We start from the raw sequence: 21020 nt of genomic DNA, 5'->3' as shown, positions 1-21020 counted from the left end.
ATACCTCCAGTAAATCGGGTTACGTGGTGGTTCAGCACCTTCTGCAGTACGCTAGAGATTAGCCGCTGCCTAGCAGAATAACAAAGCACTTCACGCTCCCACATCTTTTGTTTTGGCCCCGCACTGGATCAAATGTGGTAGGTATATCATGCCATGGAAAAAACAGATAGAAGGATCCTTTAATGGTGTAGTAGTTGGAAAAGTATTTAGGTCTACAGAACAAAGTCAGCAATGCACATAGGCCAAACTTTTCAAAGCTGCCTAATGCATTCAGCTCACTGGCTGCCCAGTACTACAAATAGAAATTGAGTGGCCAGATTCCCAGTTACCTTCAAATATCTTCAGATATACACACACATAGCTACGTGTTACTTTCTGAAAGTTAACCTCTTGGGAATAGCTTGTTTTCAGTATGGTTATTATTTTTCCCTCATTTGTAGCCTGCTGTATGTGAGGGCAGTTCACAGAAGCATTCAGGAACAGGGTCTTGCCCTAAGGATTTTGCCTTCTAATCCTCACATACAGTATATACAAACGATGACTCAGAATAGAAAAGCTTGAATACGCGGCAATTCGTGAAGTGACAATCACTGCAGCTCTGCAGAAGCCAGTGGTGTTAATTTACAACAGCTCTGGGAAGCACACAGAACACTTAAGTGATCTGGATTTCAAGTATTGCTAGTTTTTAATTTTTCTGTCCTGTGCTGATTTTCCAATCTACAGAGAAGTTATAATGACACTACCCTTTCTTCTGTTCATAATTTACCCAGCTGCTAGAGGTAACAGGAATTTTCCTCACTGAGCAGTCAGCCATAAGTGGAATTCATCTCCCCTCTAGGGGCCAGAAGCCCTTCTCAACAGCAGAAATACAGTACAAGGATACTTCCCCCCTTCTTTTACCAATATTTTCCTATTCACTCTACTGTTGGTAACGTATAGCAAATCTGAATCTCCTTTCATCACAGGAAGCCAAAATATTTTAGAAACAGGACTGAAACAGATTTCATACTCCTGAGTGTAATGTTGATCAACTCTTCACATTTTCTATTTTGCAGGTGTTTTCTATTTGCAAAGACTTACCAAAGTTCACCCAGCAAGACAAGAAGAGGGTTCTGTGAAGCACTTACATCCTATAACCTGTCAGCAATGTTTGAACCACTTTCACAATAGCTCGCACTGGCTAGATGCAAGAGAGGAAGATCTGTTTATTCAGACAGTGTTCCTACTGCGTTAATGTACTACCATGCATAATTAGTTTCACTCCCTGTCATATTAGTCATTCTCCTTGACTTTAGTGGTGTTCTTGGGCTGATAAGTTTATGGATACAGTAAATAGGATTCTGAATTAAGACACAGTTTAAGAACAGTTTCAATCCCGATGATTTGTGGATATGAGGTCACAGACCAGTCTACTTTACTTTTGCCAGAGAAGATTTGTAGCTATTATTTTCCTAAAGCAATGATCACATGCTGTTTACTTCAGCACTGGATGTTGCAATACCTCAATGAATAATATACAAGAAGCAGAAAATAAACAAGCCAACCCACTGTGCCTGGGGATAATGTGTGGCATGTTTTTCTTTAGGATGATTAAATGTGAATGCATGTCACAGGATGTAGGGATTGCTCTGCTGGGAACCCATGAATATGAGAGCATACAGCCCTATATCTAACCAGGCAAACGGCCATGGAGAAGGTTAAAGCAGCCCCTAGGCAGAACCAGCATATGTACTCACTGCTCCCTGGCTGCTGTGCTCAGTCAGCTCCTCCTTGTAAGGTATAGGCACTGCATGGGCTCCCCGGTCAAATCCCACACTTCCACATGCAAGAAATTTCACTGAAGACAGATTTCCACCACAGAACCAGGAAGCTGAACTTAGTTTTGCCAACCTTTCGCCAGCAGTCACGAAATACACAGCAGAAATCTTAGCAGTGGCAGAAGTGTCCACACCGTTAGCACCTTGCAGGACAGTGACACATGAGCTTCACCAGTGGGGACCCAGCTGCCCCTTCCAATTACAGTGTCAAGGAAGCTGTTAAAACAATTTCCATTTCTTTTACATGGAATTACCCTCTTGTACTTAAGGAAAGCTTCTATGTGATGCCTTAACAACTGCATGGATCAGCATCTTCTGTAGATATGAGACTAACAGGCCCGCAAGAGTAAGTTTTCAAAACTGACATCTGCTTGGGAATATTGCACATTGTCCTGAGATGTAGGGCTGACTTGCCTTCTAAGATCAATGCTGTTCAGTGTGCTTACTCCCTTCCCCTCCCCACCCTTGATGGAAAGAAAAAATCACCACCTTCTTATTCCTGCTGGAAGCAAGCAGAACTCTTTTTAAAAATCTTGGTATCTTCAGTCTCATGTCTTTGCCTGGTTCAAAATAATTTTAAGCAAAAATGCAAATCCCCTTTTCACCAGAAGGGCGTTTCAACAAGAGAATATGGCCTGAGCTCTGCATTTGTGATTAACACAGAACAATCAATATTCCAATAAATGTCAGACTATTCACTTCAAATAAACCAGCTACCTGTTCTCAAAACCGAAACGAATCCATTTTCTCCATAACAGCAAGTCACACAGGCAGCTACTGATATCCCACATTACTATTTCTATCTATTGCACTTCTCAGCATGCTAATGACACCCTTGCCTAGGCAGATTCATTTCAGAGCAAAGAAATACATCATCAGATTGCAGCAAGCTTGTTTTTATCTTCAACTCCCTTTTCAGGAAGATAAAGACTGAAGCAGACCTTCAAAGGGTGAACTCCTCTCCAATCCACCCAGCAAATACCCAGTTCATTGCCTTTGGATTTCTTCTTTCACCACAGCTATGCTTGTTATGTGGAATAGCATTCTGTTTCTACTATTTCATGAAAAAGGATTTTCAATAAAAGATAAGCACCGCAGTCAGAAAAGACTTCTGTAACGGAGATTTCACTCAGTAAACAGGTGTCCGGGAGATTATCTCACCAACTTAACCAAAGCTGCAAACATCAGAATGATTCTGGGATAACTAAAATCCCCTCTTTTTAAAATAAAAGCCTTTTATCTGCCAAGCGACACTTCCTGTTCTAAAGGCTATTCTCCTCGGTAGTTGTCAACTATGTATTAATCTAATTCATATAAGCCTTAGAAATAAATACTTTCATGTGCAGAATCTTTTGGGAAACTCTGATTCCCTGAGGCTTTAAAGAGCAATTGTTGCTTATCACCGTGGAGATTTCCCTTGAATTCAAAGCCTGGTAACCAGAAAAAAAGATACATCAAATATTTCAGCGATTAACAAGTTTTCCAGTCTGTCATCCTCAAAGGATTTTCATCTCATTGGTAGTGAAACTGCTAAAGAAGGAAATGAAAGGAAGGTGGTCTGAACCAGTAAGGCATTTGTTATGTTCCCAGGTACTGCTTTTGCCACTCCTGTCCAAAATAACAGCACTCAATTCTTGCAGTCCTTTACAAACCACAGCAATATCAAACACATTAGGTCTCATTTTAAAGGGTATACATGTTGGCAAAGACAAATGCTGCTTAACCACAAGTAGATAGTTAAAACTCCTCCCTGAAGAGCTCTCATAACAAAACCGCTGTGTGGGAGAGGCAAAGCACTGTCAGAGCACTTTGAGAAAAGCAGGTAATTGAAGTTTTGCTATGTTTAAACTCTGCCTGTGCAATAAAAAGCAGATTTTAAAAGCCCTGTAAAGCAGAGAACTTTTCTGGTGCCTCACTGCCTGTCATTCTGCAGAAATGGCCCCGCTAAGGCAGCGAATTGCCATATTTTGTGCTTTGCTGCCTAATGTCGGCATGTGTTAAATGGCATGGCATACATGTCAAAAAACCTCCTACTGATGGAGGCTTTCAGTCCTCTTCACAGTGTTCAAGAAAAATAATGGATTTCAATGACTAGGAGCAACCTCCAGTGCGGGTTAACTGCAAATTGGTTGTGATTCGCCCCCTGCTCCCAACATCTGTGTGCTACCACATTAGAAACAGGAAAAAAAAAAAAACAACCTACCATACCTGAGTATGAACTGATCCACTGTAGAATTGGTGGCAATCGTCACATAAATGTTCACAACTTCTCCTTGTTTGACAGGTTTTGAGGGCAGCCAGATGACAATGTTACTGTCCAGCCGTAGCTCCGTTAGCTGAGAAGTTTCCTGGCCTCGATAGAGGCTGACTGATCCAATCCTCTGTAGGTGGGACGTGGTTTCATCCAGGCCATCTTTTCCTGGCCGGATAGCATTTCCCTTCCTTACATCCTCAGCAGTACATTCTCCCTTCTCATCTCCTGGTTGGACAGCGTAGTAAAGCTCCACAGGGCTCCCTTCAGAAAAATCAGGTGGCTTCTTACGGCCTGTAACAACCGTGGGGGGGTTAAACCAGCTTGCTAGGAGTTCCAGCTCTGCCACACACAACCCCAGGTCCCCCTTCAGCCTGCAGCTGCCTCTGACCTCCCGCGTCTCTCGAAAGGCAAACACCCGCAGGCAGGGCAGCCGCTCCGTGGTGCTGTAGTCATCCCAGTCCCTGCCCACGATGTAGAACAGGACCTGGACTTTGGGTTTGCTCACATAAATTTTGTCACTCATTATGAAGGCCTTGAGTTTCCAGTTATAAGTAAACTTGTTGGCAGATCCAAAGAAGTTGGAAGTTAACATTAGGTCCTGGGGCACAACTTGTTCAATGGAAAAAGGTCCATAGCTGGCATTTAACACGGGTGGCCTCTTGGCTTTGTATGGGAAGAATGATTCCACCCTGGACTGCAAGCTGGAATTTCTCATGAAGTCCTGGTTGGCTTCTTTGAGGAAGAAAGATGTCTCGGCACTGAAGATCCGGTAGCTCACAGGTAGGTAAGTTGGTGAAGAAGAAAATCTCTGATTATTGTCCAAGACCCCTCGACTCTCTGCCACTAATAAAAGAAAAGGTGATGTGGGTTAGATCAAGTCTGCTTCTGGATTCCAAGGTATGTTTATTACAAGTCTAGTGGAGCTACCTGATGAGCTAGGGATTATCGTTCGGTGCAAAAATATACACTGAAGTTAAATGTTTAGATGTAGCTATTTTTTTTTTTTTTGCTTTACATACAAGAAAAAAGTGATATAGACTTCAGTGCTACCTTACATTTATTTAGCATAGTTTTGTCACACATGCACATACACAGGTGATCATTTTCTCCAGCATTCAGACAGACAAACTGCAACAGAGCACTTCACTCCTTTTGCCTGCTGTTATAGATAATGTCCATGCAAGACTTAGTCCTATATTACACTTGCCTTTCAACTGGAAGTAACAGAACCTTGTGCCCACCTAACACACAACAAAATCACGTGGAGAAACTGACTTCACTTCAGGAACTCCCTGAATGCTTTGACTGACACCTGCATGAGAAATAGGACACTTCTATTTGTGCAGATACTTTTCGCTCACATGCAACGTCTCACCTCCCTAACAAAACTTCAAATATTGAAATTTGCTCACACCAATTCTCTTATGGACTGGCCACAAGCCAGAGTCAAAGCCTCACAAAACCAGTTCACAAATAAACAGGGTGACTTAAACCACCAGTGGGGGTTACTTTCCCCACTTCTTCTGTCCATGCCATCCCCACCTAAACCTTCCACCCACTTAGAAACTTCCCTGCTCTCTTTTCAATCTTTCTGTTCAGTTACAGCACACGTACAGTGTTCAGCACATTGCTAAGGTCCCTTGAACCCCAGCCCTCAAAAGCCTGCTCATCACCACCCCTGTAAGGAACGCTGCCCAGAGATCAAATACAGCCTCTGTTCTACAAAGACAGAAATTGCTTTTCTAAGAACTAACACATCCCATTTCATTCTCTTCCTCTGTCAAGAAATCTTGCCCTTGTACTACTATTTCTAGCACTATGATCTGCACCTCTGTAATTTAATATTGACTGTAAATCAGCTTCCTAAGTTAAACAGATATGTACCACAGGCTAGGAATATTTCAACAAGTGCTTTGTGCGTATAGATAATACATAAAATACAATACATAAATTAGTAGGTTTGTACATACTGGCCCAATTTACGTATAAGCTGAATATCGAACTCCTTTTGACTGAAATGATGTTTGCCTATTATGAAGATTAACAACATACATATTGGTGATAAATAGGTTGAAAGAAAATTTATTGCCTACTTGGGGTAAATAATAGAGGGCAGCCTTAAAATACAACGCACGGATTACTTAATACTCCCAAGCCCTCTTCCTAACCCATTCTGAAGAGATAACTACAGGTACAAAGGGTAATTGAATGAAGATGCATCTAGTGCTATACTGTCTTTAGTACTTAAAAATAGACCTTGCCCTCAGACATATGTCCGTTCCAATATCCTTGGGGAATCCCATCAGAGTCAGGATTTAAGGTTCTGTATTTGTTTACCACTTTAAAGAAAGGCAACAGTAAGGACAATGCATAATGCCCAGACCTGTCTGAAGCTCAGGAACACCTGATGATCTCTAAAACCCTATATAGCTGATAAAACACTGTCTTTCTCACAAGGATCTGCAGCTTGAGGTTGGGTTTTATTTTTTTTTTTTTTATTTTTTTTTCCCAAATAATAGATTCACTGTCTTTCTAGCATGTCTGGCTGCTAGCATACTAATTATCCAGTCAAACTTAATTAAATGTTTTCAAGTAATAAATAATCAATAACTATCATTACTCCAAATGGCTGCTGCTGACAGAGACAACTTCACTGCAATCTTGTTGAGCATGCATGTAGCCAGTGTGCTGGCACTACTCGTTGCTGGGGAAGGGAACAGTTTTGGAAGGCAGGTGTTAGCAATTAAGAAAAATGTAAGAAAAAGGTGGAGAAGAGGGGGAAAAAAGTCAGAGCTCTCAAAGGATGGCAGCCATAAATTTGAAATAAGGAATTAAGATGTGCTCGCTCATGTTTAATTCATGCACCACCACTGGATGGTAGAATTATTTCTCATAAATGAGGAAACTGCTATGACTGAACAAAAAAATTAAAAAAATTAGAAGGCAAAAAGATAAAAAAAGAAAGGTAAGAGGCCTGTCAGTGAAAATATCAGCATGCAGTGAATTACCAGCACAATACCCTGTCAAGTAAAGCCACATTTAAAACAGAACTTCAGTGTAGCACGCTGTTTCAATCCTGTTAATCTCCAGTCTTTGGCATACATCTCAATTCTGCTGGAAAGGAACGTACAGGTGCCACTCCTGCCCAAAATAATGGCACTCACTTTTAAGCGAGCCAACTTTCCCTTAGCTGAATCAGAATAGTACTCTGTTAGGGTTACATCCCCAAGCCCTATAATACTGAAAAATAAGAAATGTAAATATTTTGGAACATGGATCTTTCAAGAAACAGCAAAGCCTACATATTCCTTCTGGTCCAGAAACACAACAGGAACTTGGTTTACTGAAACAGTAGTAGTGTAGGTTCACTTTCCTCTAAATCCCTTCACCTGCAGCACAGCCTGCTGAGATAGAGCTAACTTTCTGAATTGCTGTGTAAAGAGTTTATGTGACAGCTACCACTGTTCTTTTAAAAAAAAAAAAGGTTTGCTACACGAGAATTCAGTTTCTTGCTGATCAGCTTGGATATTGAATTTGACTCGACAAGGCATTAGAAAAGAGTACACCTAAAAAAAGTTCTAAGGCCAAGAGCCTTGTAATATCAGAAAGCAGCAAGCTCTAATTCAAGGAAGCACATAAGCACTTCCTTGCCCGTAAGCATTACTTGAGTGAAACACATGGGTACACATTTCACCGAAACCCTGCTCTAGAACTGGCATCTTAGCCACTGCTACTGAGGGAATACCTTTGGCTTCAACAGGTCTGAAAGAAACAGAAAAACTCAGCAGGCTGCAGAGACAAACTCTTGATTTCAAAGGGCTGTTGATCAGTATCTATGCTTGAAACTTAACAGCTGTTTCCCTGCAATTCCCAGGGCTTTTGCTGTAGCACATACTCAGACTGACGGTGGTCTCTCTTGTGCAGGCACTCCATTTATTCTGAATCAATCACATGGATGATGTCTGTAGGACCTAGCTGAATATTAAGAAAAACAGCCATGCAACTTCCACTTTAATAAACTGAGCAACATCAGCAAAATCTGCTTGGTCAGAATGACAGCAAAGAGAAAAAGCTTTGCTCCTTTATTGCAGTCGAACGATTTCCACCCACTGTTGTACCGTACGTAAAGGAGTGCTATAATTCTACAGTGATGGCTGTGCTTTAGACAATTTATTTAAACGCTTTGAGCCTTTTTTACTGATAAAGCTGGTAGTTAAAACTGTCCACTTTATTTTAGAATCCCAGCCATATGTATCAGCAACTAAAGGCCATCATTTCAGGGGTTTGTTTTACACAAATCTCTACCCAGTAACCTTCATGTCCTGGTACAATTAATTACCAAAATCTCCAAGGAACATTTTTGTATGTTTAATCAGCTCTGCTACAGAAGTGGTTTTTTGTTTTTTTTTTTTTAAATTTAATCAGAAAATCTATTTAACAAGATGCCAAGGTTTTTTTGTGTTTCGTATCACAACTTACTTTAGACAACGTAATCCTACACTTAATGATTACTTATTTAGAAAATAAATGGAGCACCTCTTAAAAAAGAAGCCATGCCTATCAGTGGTTTCAGATGTTTGAGAATACATCTCAATTTTGAACTTTTTTCTCCTCAACCACCAAAGCACATTTTGAGGGGTTCGTGTTAAAGCAAGGTCTAAATTGAAGCGTTGTACCACTATGGAAGTACCAGCTGTGGGAGCAGTATTTCACTGCCAGTTCAGCTACTAATGTGGGTACAATTGCATCACCAAAATGGAACTGGGTTTCTGCACAGGAATGCTAAGTGCATTTATAAAAATCTAAAACATGCACATCAGGGAAGTTGCATTTCCTCAGACAGATTAGCTGAAGGGTGTAAATATATCCTGAAAAGCCATGGGTGCTTCATCTGAAAGCCCTGATCATCAGAGAACGATGCTTGTTGACCTTACATATCGGGTTCAAATAAGTAGAACTTACACATCGCTACAAACCAAAATGGAAATCAAGAATATGGACAAGGGTAAGAATGGAACTGCAGAAATAGTATTTCTGTACTGAAGACCAATTCTAACTACGGCACAAATAAGCAGCAAGTGCTTTACCTTTCTGTATTAAATAAGAGCCACAAATTGTCCAGAGGTGAAGCCCAGCATTGCAAAGACTGAGAATCAGCAAACAAAGCTACCATTAGCCAAGAACAAAAGTTAAGGCTTACAAGTAATTACTCCTTTGCAACAGCCTAGTGACTTTCTAATCCTTCTGGCTTCACATGCTTCTGTAGCACTTCATCTGAACCCAAACAGGCATCTGTTGAAGACATCACTGGCTCCAGCGTCACAGGCCAGGTCAAATTCCTATTACCTAACAAGTCTGTTTTTGGAGCTGGATATGAAATGGTGAATTCTGATCTGCATTATTTTTTCTTGGATTTCAATGTAAGAAGAATTTTCTTTAGGGGAATTTCACATGGAGCTGGAGCCCTGGGTGCTGGATTCACTGGAACAGTCATAAAGGTTTAATATATTTAAGCCAACCTTTTATGAGGTTGGTTTGAAACAACTTTCTTTTGGATTGGGAATTAAGGGTTTCATTCGTGGGTGGGAGATTACTGGCCAATGGCCAGGCATCTTTGCTGACTGATGTTTGATAAGCCACCAAGCCTTCAAGGAAACCATCTGCCTGTCCCTCCAGCCAGAAGGCTCCTAGCCAGAGAAAGCCAGTGAGAACAGAAGACATCTGCCTGTGAAAAAGAGGACTAATGTGAGAATCTTTCTTTGTACCTTGCATGGCCCTCATAAAGGCACATTTGCAAATACTCATTCCAGGAAACAAACCATGTGAAAACTGGTAGACAAATTTCAGTCTGTGTTCCATTACCACATCAGCACAGCTGAAGCTTCCACCAAGAAGTCTGTAACTTCCAAAGCAGGATCTTCTCCTTCCTTTTTATAACTGCTTTACCCACTGACTTGTCCCTCCATTCCTAAACATAGCTGTCATAGCTGTAATTGAATGCTGCATTGTACTGACTTTATTTTTTCACAAATTACATGCCACTTTTTTATATTAAAAATAGATATTGTTTATTTACAGCGCCACCACAAATCCTGCAAACCATTTAAAAGCTATCCCTTCTCCTTATGTGTATTCCCGTTCCCGTTTTACCCCTGCATCCAGCAATACTAAACATATTCTAAGCATTATACTAGCCATCCTCTCACAGAAATCCCCGTCCTTGAATTCTCTTCCATGACTCTTTCCACTAGTCCAAACCTGTCCCACTGTTGCACGGACAATCACATGCTCCAAATCAGCAAATGCAAACAGAGTAGGGAAAGAATAAAAGTAGAAAAGATGCACTTAAATCCTTACAGATGTTTTCTTCACCACAAAACATCAACAGCTATGTTTTCTTGTCCATTTTCCCTTATTTTTCCACACTGGCAGCACACTTAGTAAATTCAAAGCATAAAAAAATCTTGTAGCAAGTATTTTTCTTAAAACTACAGCTCAGCAAATCTGGCAAGAAATAAATGCCTGTGAATATTCATTTAGATTTCAGGATGACCTTGTACTCTCATCCCCTCTTAGCTCTCTTTCCTTAAGATCTAGAAAAGGATATTTCATATTACAAAGGTCAGCTGAAACTTAAAAATCAAACAAGGTCAAATTAAAAATATGAAGCATTTTTAACTGTGAGGTTGATTAACCATTGCATAAATTACAGGCAGAAATAATGGTTTGTCCATTTCTTTATAGGGAGACTGGATTCATTTCTGAAAGATACATTTTTTTTTTTCTCACTGCAAGTTACAGTTTCAGTACAGGGATAACTAGAGCCTACTACTCCTTTCTGGCTTAAAATCTATGGACCTATGACCATTCAAAAAATCAATTGAAAACCTGACATGACAGGGTAACTGCAGAAACCATGTTTTCTATTTCTCATGCTTGCCCATCAGATATGCTTTCTCATCCAGTGAGAGAACAGAGACTCTTTGACTAATTGCACATAGGCAATGTCAAGTGTCAAATGCTTACAGTGAATGCTTGAGACCAATTTGTGAAGTTAAAAATAAACTGTGGAAACAAATCTGTCAAAGAAATCCATATACTGAACATGTTTGAGGGAAATTACAGTCTATTCTCAAATATCCTGTGAGCACCCAACGAGGGCAATTCTGTCAACTAAATGATTGCTAACTATTTTCTCAGAATTTTAGGATCCAGGTTTCATTAAACTGAGACTCGAAGTCACAGGACAAGTATACAATTGAGTGTTTTGTTAATTAACTTGGACTTGTATATTCCCTGTTCACATAGATGGGAACAGACACCCTCGGTAACCAACCATACATTTTAACCCCGGTATAGATAGAACCTTATCAAGCCTAGATCAGAGTTCAATTATGCTACATCAGATAAAGACTGTCAGGAGATGATTTAATCAGTTATTTTGAACAAATGTCCTATTTGATTTCAGGGAGACAGAATACCAGATTTCACTCTGTTTATTGTAAATGAAAACTGGAATAATATTCCATTATATAGGCTTCTCCCACATACTGAAAGCATGTCCTTAATGAATCTATCTCCTGTATCCTGCAGCAGGCAAAACCTTTAGTAAATCTCAACAGACATTTGTTGATTTAGTACAAACAGACACATTTCACCTATATTTCTCTAGCAGAAACAGAACAGTCATTTCAAAACCATCAGGGAACACCACAAAATTACCTAAAATAATGCATAAACAAAGATACACCAGAACTTCTGTGCTTCTCTAACATACTAAAAGAAAAGGGTCTGTCAGTGAAACTAAGTGAAAAAAATCAAGGTGGATAGAAGAAATCTTTTCATACATGGTGCAATTAGATGATGGAACTCGTTGCAAGGTAGGAAGGTACAGAGACCAAGAACACACCAAGACTTTAATTAAGGATTTGCATGTTTGGAAAGATATGCAGACTATATAGGGTAATGGCATTAAGTACAAGTAAAATTCTTTGTTTCAGTATTTATCTATTTTTCAGTATTTATCTATTAGAAACCAGGATTAGATCTCTGCAATATAAAGCATTATCCGACATCTGCTAGGTTGCTCCATTTTCCTCAGGATTACTGAGGCTGCAGGCACATGTGTACAAACCACAAATACTGTTTTGTGATGCACAGTCTCTTCACAAACAGGAAAAGATTCTTAAAACTCTAATTTGGAAACACAAAATGAAAATATTCAGAGAACTGCACGTTAGAAATGCATTTCCAGTCTTTTAATGACAGTCTGAAAGCTCCAATTTTGGATGGTCACCGTTCTATACATCACCCTCGACTTACTGCATTGCAAAACCTATCTTCTCCATCACCCTCAATTCACATAACTGAGACATGTTAGTCAAAGACTGTCTGACATTCAGGACTGAAATCTATAAACTGTTTTCTCAGACTAGTTGATGACCTTAAAAGTCTGTAAAACAACAGTGTATATGCAAAGGTCAGTGAAGGTTTCAGAAATAACTCTTACTGCCAGCGCTGACATTACTGAATGTCTGTACCGCCGCAGCCATCTGACGTATTGAAGCTAGTTTACTGTTTAGAAACAAAGATAAATATCTGGAACTCAAATTTCTGCTAATGACAGCTTTTGTTGAGAGATAAGGTTCTAAAAACTTCCATACACACACTATTCAAGTTCCCAGGCTTTCCTCCCCTTGCCAGTAACTGCAAATGTCAGTACCCTGAGAGCAACATACAGTAGGTAAAATGTCATATGATGGCCTTTCGTTCCAACACTGTTTGTCTCATTGTGGTAAACTCCATGGATTCTGCATTCATTTATTGTGTCAGCACTACAAATCCAAAGCAAATAACACTTAAGCTGATTTTGTTTGACAGCTGTATAGAAGGGGAGAAGGATTTAGTATACCCGAGTTTACTCCCAGCTCTCCTGAAAACATGTGGTAGCCATAGGGCACGACTACAAGACAGTTTCTGTCATGATAGCTTCTCTTCTTTAATAGAGAATTTTGACTAATTTTTGATTAAGTACAACATTGAGCTCATCTGAGAAAGACTGGGTAAAGCACTGACTTTTTTTTTTTAAACAGGAAAAATGACCCAGGGGAAGCCAACAAGCGGTGAACAAGTAGACAGTATCACCAGGTTTTTTCAATTTAACCAGTAACTTTTCAGAGATCTGGATTCTTGTTTTCCCATTGAATACACTCTGCTGAAGAGGTCTAATTTTAACAGGAGTACAATTAAGTGAAAAACAGGTCTCAGCAGATTGTGTGCTATGTTCTTAAGCTAAATTTGAGACAATCTCCCATGATATTTCAAAACCTTGGCCAGAATATTAATGTAATTGATCACTGTGATATCTCAGTAAAAAAATAATTACTGAAGTGTTGCAGAAATAAAGACACGCAAATTACAAACATTGAACAAATAGTTCTGGCCTTGGCAATGTGTCAATCTCTTGTCCTACGCCTCTGTCTCTCATTTAACAGCACTGTGCTTTCCTTTGCTGTTTAAGTCTTTGTTAGATGCTGATAGGCATCACTCCTCTGTTTAGACATTAAATTGCTTTACACAGGCTCCTTGTTTAAAAAGAGATTAGGGTCCTAGAGTCTGAATGGTGCAATTTGCTCAGCACTCTCCACTGCCACAAAAATCAACACGAACTGAGAGTACAAAGCTCAGCATGAGTAGTGTGCAGATCTATGCCGGACAGAGCTGGCAGCTACACAGGTGTAGGGAGAGGACACAGGATTCAATAAATGAATTACAATGCTTCCCCCCCACACCATTCAGTAAGAAAAAGGGAAAATAATTTTTCTTGTTAAATAGGTATGTTCTGAGAAGCTGATTAGAAATAAAGCCAGAGACACAAACAAAAAGGACTCTATACTACATTAGTGCCAAAAGGCCCACACCATCTCCGCTATGCGCTGCATTACACAGATATAAGGGATGTTACTCCAAGAGCTAGGTACAATCAGACACTTAATAATTCTAAGATTAAACATGGAAAAAAAGGACTTATTAGATATGGAGAAGGCTTTCTCTAGGGTTAATATACTTTTAGCATACGTCTTGATACACTCATAACTGGCATCTTATATTTCAGTGTTTGGATTCCATGATGAAATGAACCCCTTCCAGATTTGTCATCCCATTTGGCATCTACAAATATCTATGCAAAGTTGATACAAAATAACTAATTTGTGGCAAAAAAATGACCACAGAAGTACTGATTTATATTAAGCGTTGCAGAATTCCACTCACAGGAAAGTTTCTCCACTGGCATAATCAATAAAGCTCTGTTAAAGTCAGAAAAACGGTATGCTACAGTAGCTACAAACCCAACCCCCACAGGTTATTTTTCTAGTTGTTTACAGAAAGAAAAAAAATATGTATTTGTACGAGAACTTCATTTGAGAGTAAAAGACAACACTCATCCCTGTTCTCTCTCCTCCTCTACAGATACATTTGGAACAGTACCAGCCAACACGTGCACATTTTCAATACCTGCTTGTAGTGCTGTGCCTTAACATGTCAGGATATCCCACTGTCCCAGCTACAACTCCACTAATCAACTCCATTTCAAGTGCCACAAGGATCTATGAGGCAATTAATTGAGAAATGAAGGTGGGGGTGGGGGCCAGCCTTGCCCCTTCGGGAAATGAACTCTGTGTCACCTTTAACCTCCAAGCAATTCTTTGTCCCCGAGCACAAAGGAAGCCCACCGCACCAACAGCAGCAGGACAGAAATCAAGCAGAAATCTATCTGGTTAAACACCATCTTTGAGGAATTAATTAAAAGGGATAGCTAAAGCACTTGTGTTATTGTGGTCACAGCACCTCCAAGAGCTGCTTGTAGGTGATATCACCTACAAGAGGTGGCTCTTTTGCAGTGCCTATTCTTCAAACTTGCATAGCCTTCTCTCTCCATTTGAAAAGGCCCCACATCAGAAGAGAAAGCAGGAAGGGGACAAGGAGGAATCCCTCCTAAAAACTGCCCTAAGCCCAAGGAAAACAGGGTGGGAAAGGCAGCACTAGAAATAGCCCTGGCTACCGCTTGGTTTGCGGTAGTGTTTCAGAGGCATCCTGAAGCACCCTGTGGCACCACAGGTGCTAGTGATACTGCTAAGTAAACAGCCTTTTTATTGAAATCCAGGCTCATCTAGTAGTCTGCAGACTGGATTCAGTCCAGTGGCTGCTTCTAGCCAACTTACCACCTTTCCTCCTGAGAAGACTGAAGAGCTACACCAGCAGCAGCGGTACAATCCCATTTGGTGTCTGCTCTCATCCACATGGAGAAAACTAGCTGCTGCTAACACATCAAAAACCAGTGGATACTGGGATGAACAGCCCCTCCCCAAAATCCCAAATTGTTTTTTCTCAAGTATCTCATCCTGACTAACAAAAGCTGGCAGCATCCCAGCTCTCCACAACAGCCACTGGATGGTCAGTTTGGTGAACATCAGCGCTGCTGGGCTGAAGTAGGAGGGAAGAGAATCCCTAAAATCCCATTCCCATAGCAGATGAACTTTGGCCATTCTGTGAACTGCTCTCTCCAGCTTACCTGCAATGGGGAAGTGAGTGGGTGAAGAAACGACAGGAAGAACAAAGCACTACAGTGGTTGTGGTGTTAGTAATGGGCATGGGAAAGTCAAAATGACAAGGTTACGAATGAGATTCGGAAGAAGGAATCCTGAGGGACACAAGTAAACCTCAAAGAATGATTAATCATGGTGAGGAAATGCAGAAAGAATTATGCACACATGCTCTTAATTCTGTTTTTATTGTTTAAGGTGGAAAGCATGATTTAGAATTTCTTCTCTAAAGTCTACTTCATTTGCTCTAATTGTCTTGCTATCATCTGTCTTGAAAGGGTCAAACCACAACACACCATCTGTGCAATACCTGAGGAAAGTGTCTGGGAGAGGACATCTGGCAATTCCGCTTTTGGAACTAGGATACAAAAACCAATGAGACCAAGTTCTTCTTTGGTACAAACTTTATCTTGAAAGGAATAAACTTGCAAGCCAAAAAACAGGACGTGCCTAAAATGAAGATACATTACAAGAACCCGGATCCAGCGTACAAAGTAGGGCAAAGCCTTGGTGGTGAGACTTCAGTAAGGAATTATGCAGAGTGCATTCATGAAAGAGACAGAGCTGGCCCACACACCTCTGAAGGTGTAGCAAAGTACACTTATTTTCTGGGGCTGGTTAAAACATAATTCTTTGCTAAGATTCCTACCTTGCTGTTGCTTCTCTAGTGTCCTTAAAGTCATTGGCAAAGACAAATGACCATGATGGATGTGAGTTTGTTATGCTGAGTGCCACAAAATTACACAGAGCAAATGACACTTGCACTGTCTTTCTAAGAGGTTGAATGTGTCATACGCCTAAAGTGCTGCTGCTCAAGAATTGGCAAGACCTCCCTGCAAATCAATGAAACAGAGCCTTGCTATACATTTTGCGAGCACTATTTTTGTCCTCTCCTAATATAACTTCCAAACCTCCCTCATGTCTCTGCCACAGATCCCTAATTCACACAGCTTAAAGTACAAGTGCCTCCTACATTTTTTCCCCAACAGGTGCAGTCCTTAAAGATAAAATTATTTTTTTCCTTTCTTTGAAAAGCATCTTCATTCAGCCTGACTCCCAAGGGAAATTAATGAGTGCTCACTGAACATGTTTACATAAGATCTCCTCAGGATTTATGCTATTAAACATTAGGAGTGTTTTAATCTGCCCCCTAAGGGCCAGAGAAGCTGATGTGGTTAGCTAAAGATGTCTCAATACAACGAACACTGTCCACTCTCACTGCTGGCAGCATCAGCTGCACTCACTCACTGTCGGCTTTGCGAGCATGCAATCCCATCAGCTCGGGTGACAAAGGAACTAGCAGCAGAGGAAGGCATTACAGCTGAAAAAAGGCAACTGATTTAATAAGAAGTGCTAAGGGCTGTATTGTCAGTGAGACTCTGCAAGACCAAGGCACACTCAAAGCCCAAGAGGTTGTAAAAGCCTGGCTTTCACCCCCTGCTACGGCCGACCCCAAGCCCCCGCACAGGGCTGTCCTCACTGCTCGGCAGCGCTGCCTCGCTGTGCTAACATGACAGGTGAGGAGCCTCTTGCACTCCTATGGTAAAACACAGACAAGCCTGCCACATGCCTCGTATACCCACGTGTACTTTCTTATTGATCTATACTAGGCCCCAACTGCTTGTTCCCAGGCAGCGTTCTCCATAAAGCCTCTGCCTTATGAATTTTCTTACAGTCAGTGGTAAAAAAAAAAAAGTGGTTCAGAGGAAAAACTAAACCTAGCGGACTCCACACCCACAGTTTAGCCTATGCTATCTGATAAAGGCTCCTTTTGAGGTTGAAAAATTTTTGCTAGTTCTGGTTTACAAAAAAGCAATAAGATTTACATAGTCAAAAGAGCACATTATGGTGAAATATATACTTGTGTGCGTGTATACGCATACACAAATATGTATTTGCATATATACACTAATAAATGCAATTCATTTCTCTGTGATAAACTGTAAATCCAAGTCTTGACCTCTCAGACTGACTTGTCCTGTCATGTCTGAGGAAGGAAAAAGCCAGATACCTTCTCTCTATTGCAACTTTACTGAAGCCAGATGTCTTGCATCAAAAGAGACTGTGGTCTAGCACAGCTATTGGGATCAAGACAATACAATTTCAGCAATGATTAAAGATGCCTGTGGCTTCTGGGCAGGCAGGAACAAAGAAAAGCCTTATGTTGGAAGAGGGGTTAGATAAAATCCACTGCTGCCTTCACATTTGCAGTTTTGTCTCCTTCATTACTTAACAAAACAATAGTTAAATTAATTAAGAGCAAAAGGTAACTCTATTAAGCATATTACCATACACTAGTCAAACACTGAGCAGTTTACAAAGCCTATCTTGCAGTTCCTTTTGACTCCATGTTTCCCCAGGTAAAGCTAGCCAGCTGAAGCCAAGTGGCACAAGAGTCATCGTGTTGCACAAGTTCAAAACTCTAAAGTTTAATGGGAATCATCTTTCTTTTCAATAAAGGCATATAAAGAAAATGCCACCCTAAAGCCCCAGAGTACTGTATTAACACTCGTCAGCTGTTGGGCTTCTGGACCACTGTGTATGTGTGTGTGTATATATATATATATAAATATATAGAAGTCTATTTAAAACTGTCTGAATACAAGTTTGCTAAAGCTGTTTAGCCACATACGCACTCCATTCATGCTGGCTGTAATAAACATCACATGCTGTAACCCAAGCAGGCAATTGTGCTAGCTTACTGGAGATCCTCATTCAAAACAGAAGGAAACAAGGGTATTTTCAGAGATGCTGTAAATACTGAGCTGCTTGCTGTGAAATCTAGTGCATGGTACTCGCTCTCCATGGAAAAGCAAAGCCTGCAAGAGGCAGGAGGGGAGCTTGTTTATATCAGGCTCCTCAGAGCTAAAAACTTACTGGTGCAGTTTTACTTTAGAGGCAATAGCATGCATTTGGTTTAGAAGACAGAGATGAGCATCTTGCACCCTTGATAGGTATCAAGGAAAAGAAGTAGACAATGTAAAACTCCAGCCCTGTGGGCTGCAAGGTAAATTGCAGAACAAGTCTCTTCTTAGAATAAACTTTAAGGGAGGATCTACAATATGGAGTAATCTTCAAAGGCCAGTCAGGTTTCCAGTCCAACAACCCTGCCAAGTGTTCCTTTAATCCTTTATTTACCAGTAAATCTGCCACTCTGTTCAGCAGGCATTTACTGGTATTGGGTTTCAGCTTGAAACCCCAAAGCTGTAAGCATATGCTGTGTAGCCCTAATGAGAAACTCAATCTATTAATGGGCAGACCTTCTCCACAGGACCAGGTCTTGGCAACATGAGTCAGTTCCTGAACTTTCACCTCCCACTTGGCAGCAGACCAGACTAACTCCCCATCTCTCAGCTGGCTTACATTATCAGCTCATTATTAACATACATCATAGCCAGATCTCTTTTACATGCACCCAGCAAACAGGAAACTACACAAGGGGAGGGCTCCTCATTTTTGTCTGACTCTGGAGCTCATAAAAATGACTAATTAGAACCAGCTATAGTGGAGGCACTGTGCAGATTTGCTTGCATGTTCTCTGCCTGTGCACCTTAGTCCTGACTTGGGCTACATACTATGAAATGCTAAAGAAATGTGTGGCTGTCTGTAATAATTAGGCATCCCTTCCTTCTGCCACAATAGCTTACAGTTCTTATCATCAAGAGCTGTGCTACTACCCTTATTTCACAGGGAAACAATCATTATGCAGATAGAATGATAACTTGTCTAGTGTCACATCAAGTCTACAGCAAAGAAACGCCAGCTTCTTGAGAAGAGTTCCCCTCTACATGGGCTCCGCTCTACAATAAAGAAAGCTGGCAGAGACTTCACAGCCAAATTCAAAAGAGATTAGTGTATGCTTTAGATCTACATGCTTGCAGAGATTCAGAAACTAGGTTTGCAGGCCACCAGCAATTTACACACCACACTCCAGAAAAATCATTTCATCAAGGATGGAAGATGATTCTCTTGCACAATGTGCTATCCTGCTATCCTAATAGTGCTATTGTTAATGACATCTAGCATTTGGTACGAGTTGCCCCACTTGTTTTTTCCTCCTTAAACAATTACCATTCTTTACATTTGTCCTTTAGAACCTCCCCATCAACTGGCTAAATGAAAAAGCAACTCTCCTCCAGATCCCTGGTTCAGATCCAGCCCAGCCAGGCAGTAACTGAAAGTTGCATCAACCTGGTAACTGTTTCCCTACCAGCTGAGCACAGATGGCAGCAGAACAATGGGAGCATGCACTGGAGAATGCAAATGGAGTCACAGGGAGCAAAATAGGTCAGAAAAGTCTCCTTAGGTCAGAAGGGGGGGAGGGGATATTAATAAAGTGGATTAAAATAATACTGTTACACACAGCATCCTACACCTGTAGTCATCTTAGGTTAAGATGTACACCCTCTTAATGCTCACACCTGTTTTGAAACATACAAGAAAACTAGCCTTAATATGGAACAATATGAAATCTGGCAAAATTTAAGAACCTACACAAGCCCGACTCGCTTTGGCTGCTCAAAAGGTAGCAATTTATATTCTTTTTTTTTTAAGATTAGCTGTGGTTAGTATTATTGTTCAGAGCTGATCTCATTTCATAACTTGCCTCCTATTCAGACTGAATTTATGCACAGATGCTCAGAGCCAAAAACCTGTTTTCATTTAATCCACAGCAGAACAGGTAAAAAGCATATTCCACACAGGTTCTTGTCTTTCTGCTTCAGCCTCCCATAGCACTTCAGTAGGCATAATGAACTTACTAGCTGCCAAAGAACCTGCTGTTCCAAGAGGCTTTTGTCAGCTCTGTTCCTCTGAAAGTTTGCATACTGATAACTAGAGAAGAACTAATGCAAAATATTCTTATAGGACAGAGCCCTTTCAAATGCAAAAGAGTTGGAAACAAATTTTAACTATTTAAAACACAAACGTATAGTTCAGCTTCTGATCACTGCAGGTTTTTAAGTGATTATTCGTAGAAGCAACAATGACAGAAACAGAATGCTTCAAATTCACTGGTCAGGAATAAACCATATGACTCTCCACTGTAATCACACTAAGATAGTAAACTCCAAATTCAGATGAAGGTTTTATTATCTTTAAATAATAACACTAAGGTAATTCTATAGCAGAGACTATATCTGCAGCTCTCCCAGACTTGCTGAATTACCTTAGACCATCTCATCTATTTATAGGTAGATAGAGGCACCAAGTAAAATGAGTAAGATTTCTTTTGCAGAAAAGTGCTGTGGCCTTAACTAGTGCTCAGAAATGACTTGGGATTGATCTTTGAAAGACTGAGAATGTAATGGAAAGTGACATTATTAATATTACAGAACTGCAACACCT

General features: G+C 40.5%; 1 protein-coding gene across 6 annotated transcripts in view; it reads right to left on the bottom strand.

Annotated features, from left to right (window-relative positions):
- Window positions 1-21020, bottom strand: part of TMEM132C (transmembrane protein 132C) — a 211321-nt gene that overhangs the window by 148037 nt on the left and 42264 nt on the right. For 5 of the 6 annotated variants that reach the window (XR_010825611.1, XM_066979274.1, XM_066979271.1 and 2 more), the window contains exon 2: window positions 4026-4914. Coding sequence is in view for 4 of the 6 variants with exons in the window: in XM_066979271.1 (XP_066835372.1) it covers window positions 4026-4914 (889 nt within the window). In the remaining 2 variants the exon portion in view is untranslated. Of the gene's footprint in view, window positions 1-4025; window positions 4915-21020 lie in introns of those variants that run through there. The other variant, XM_066979281.1, reaches the window with a different exon arrangement.

The sequence above is a fragment of the Anser cygnoides genome, chromosome 17 (genome assembly GCF_040182565.1).
Source record: "Anser cygnoides isolate HZ-2024a breed goose chromosome 17, Taihu_goose_T2T_genome, whole genome shotgun sequence".
Lineage (NCBI taxonomy): Eukaryota > Metazoa > Chordata > Aves > Anseriformes > Anatidae > Anser > Anser cygnoides.
Note: the sequence above shows the minus strand (reverse complement) of the source record. Positions and strands in the feature narration are given on the sequence as shown.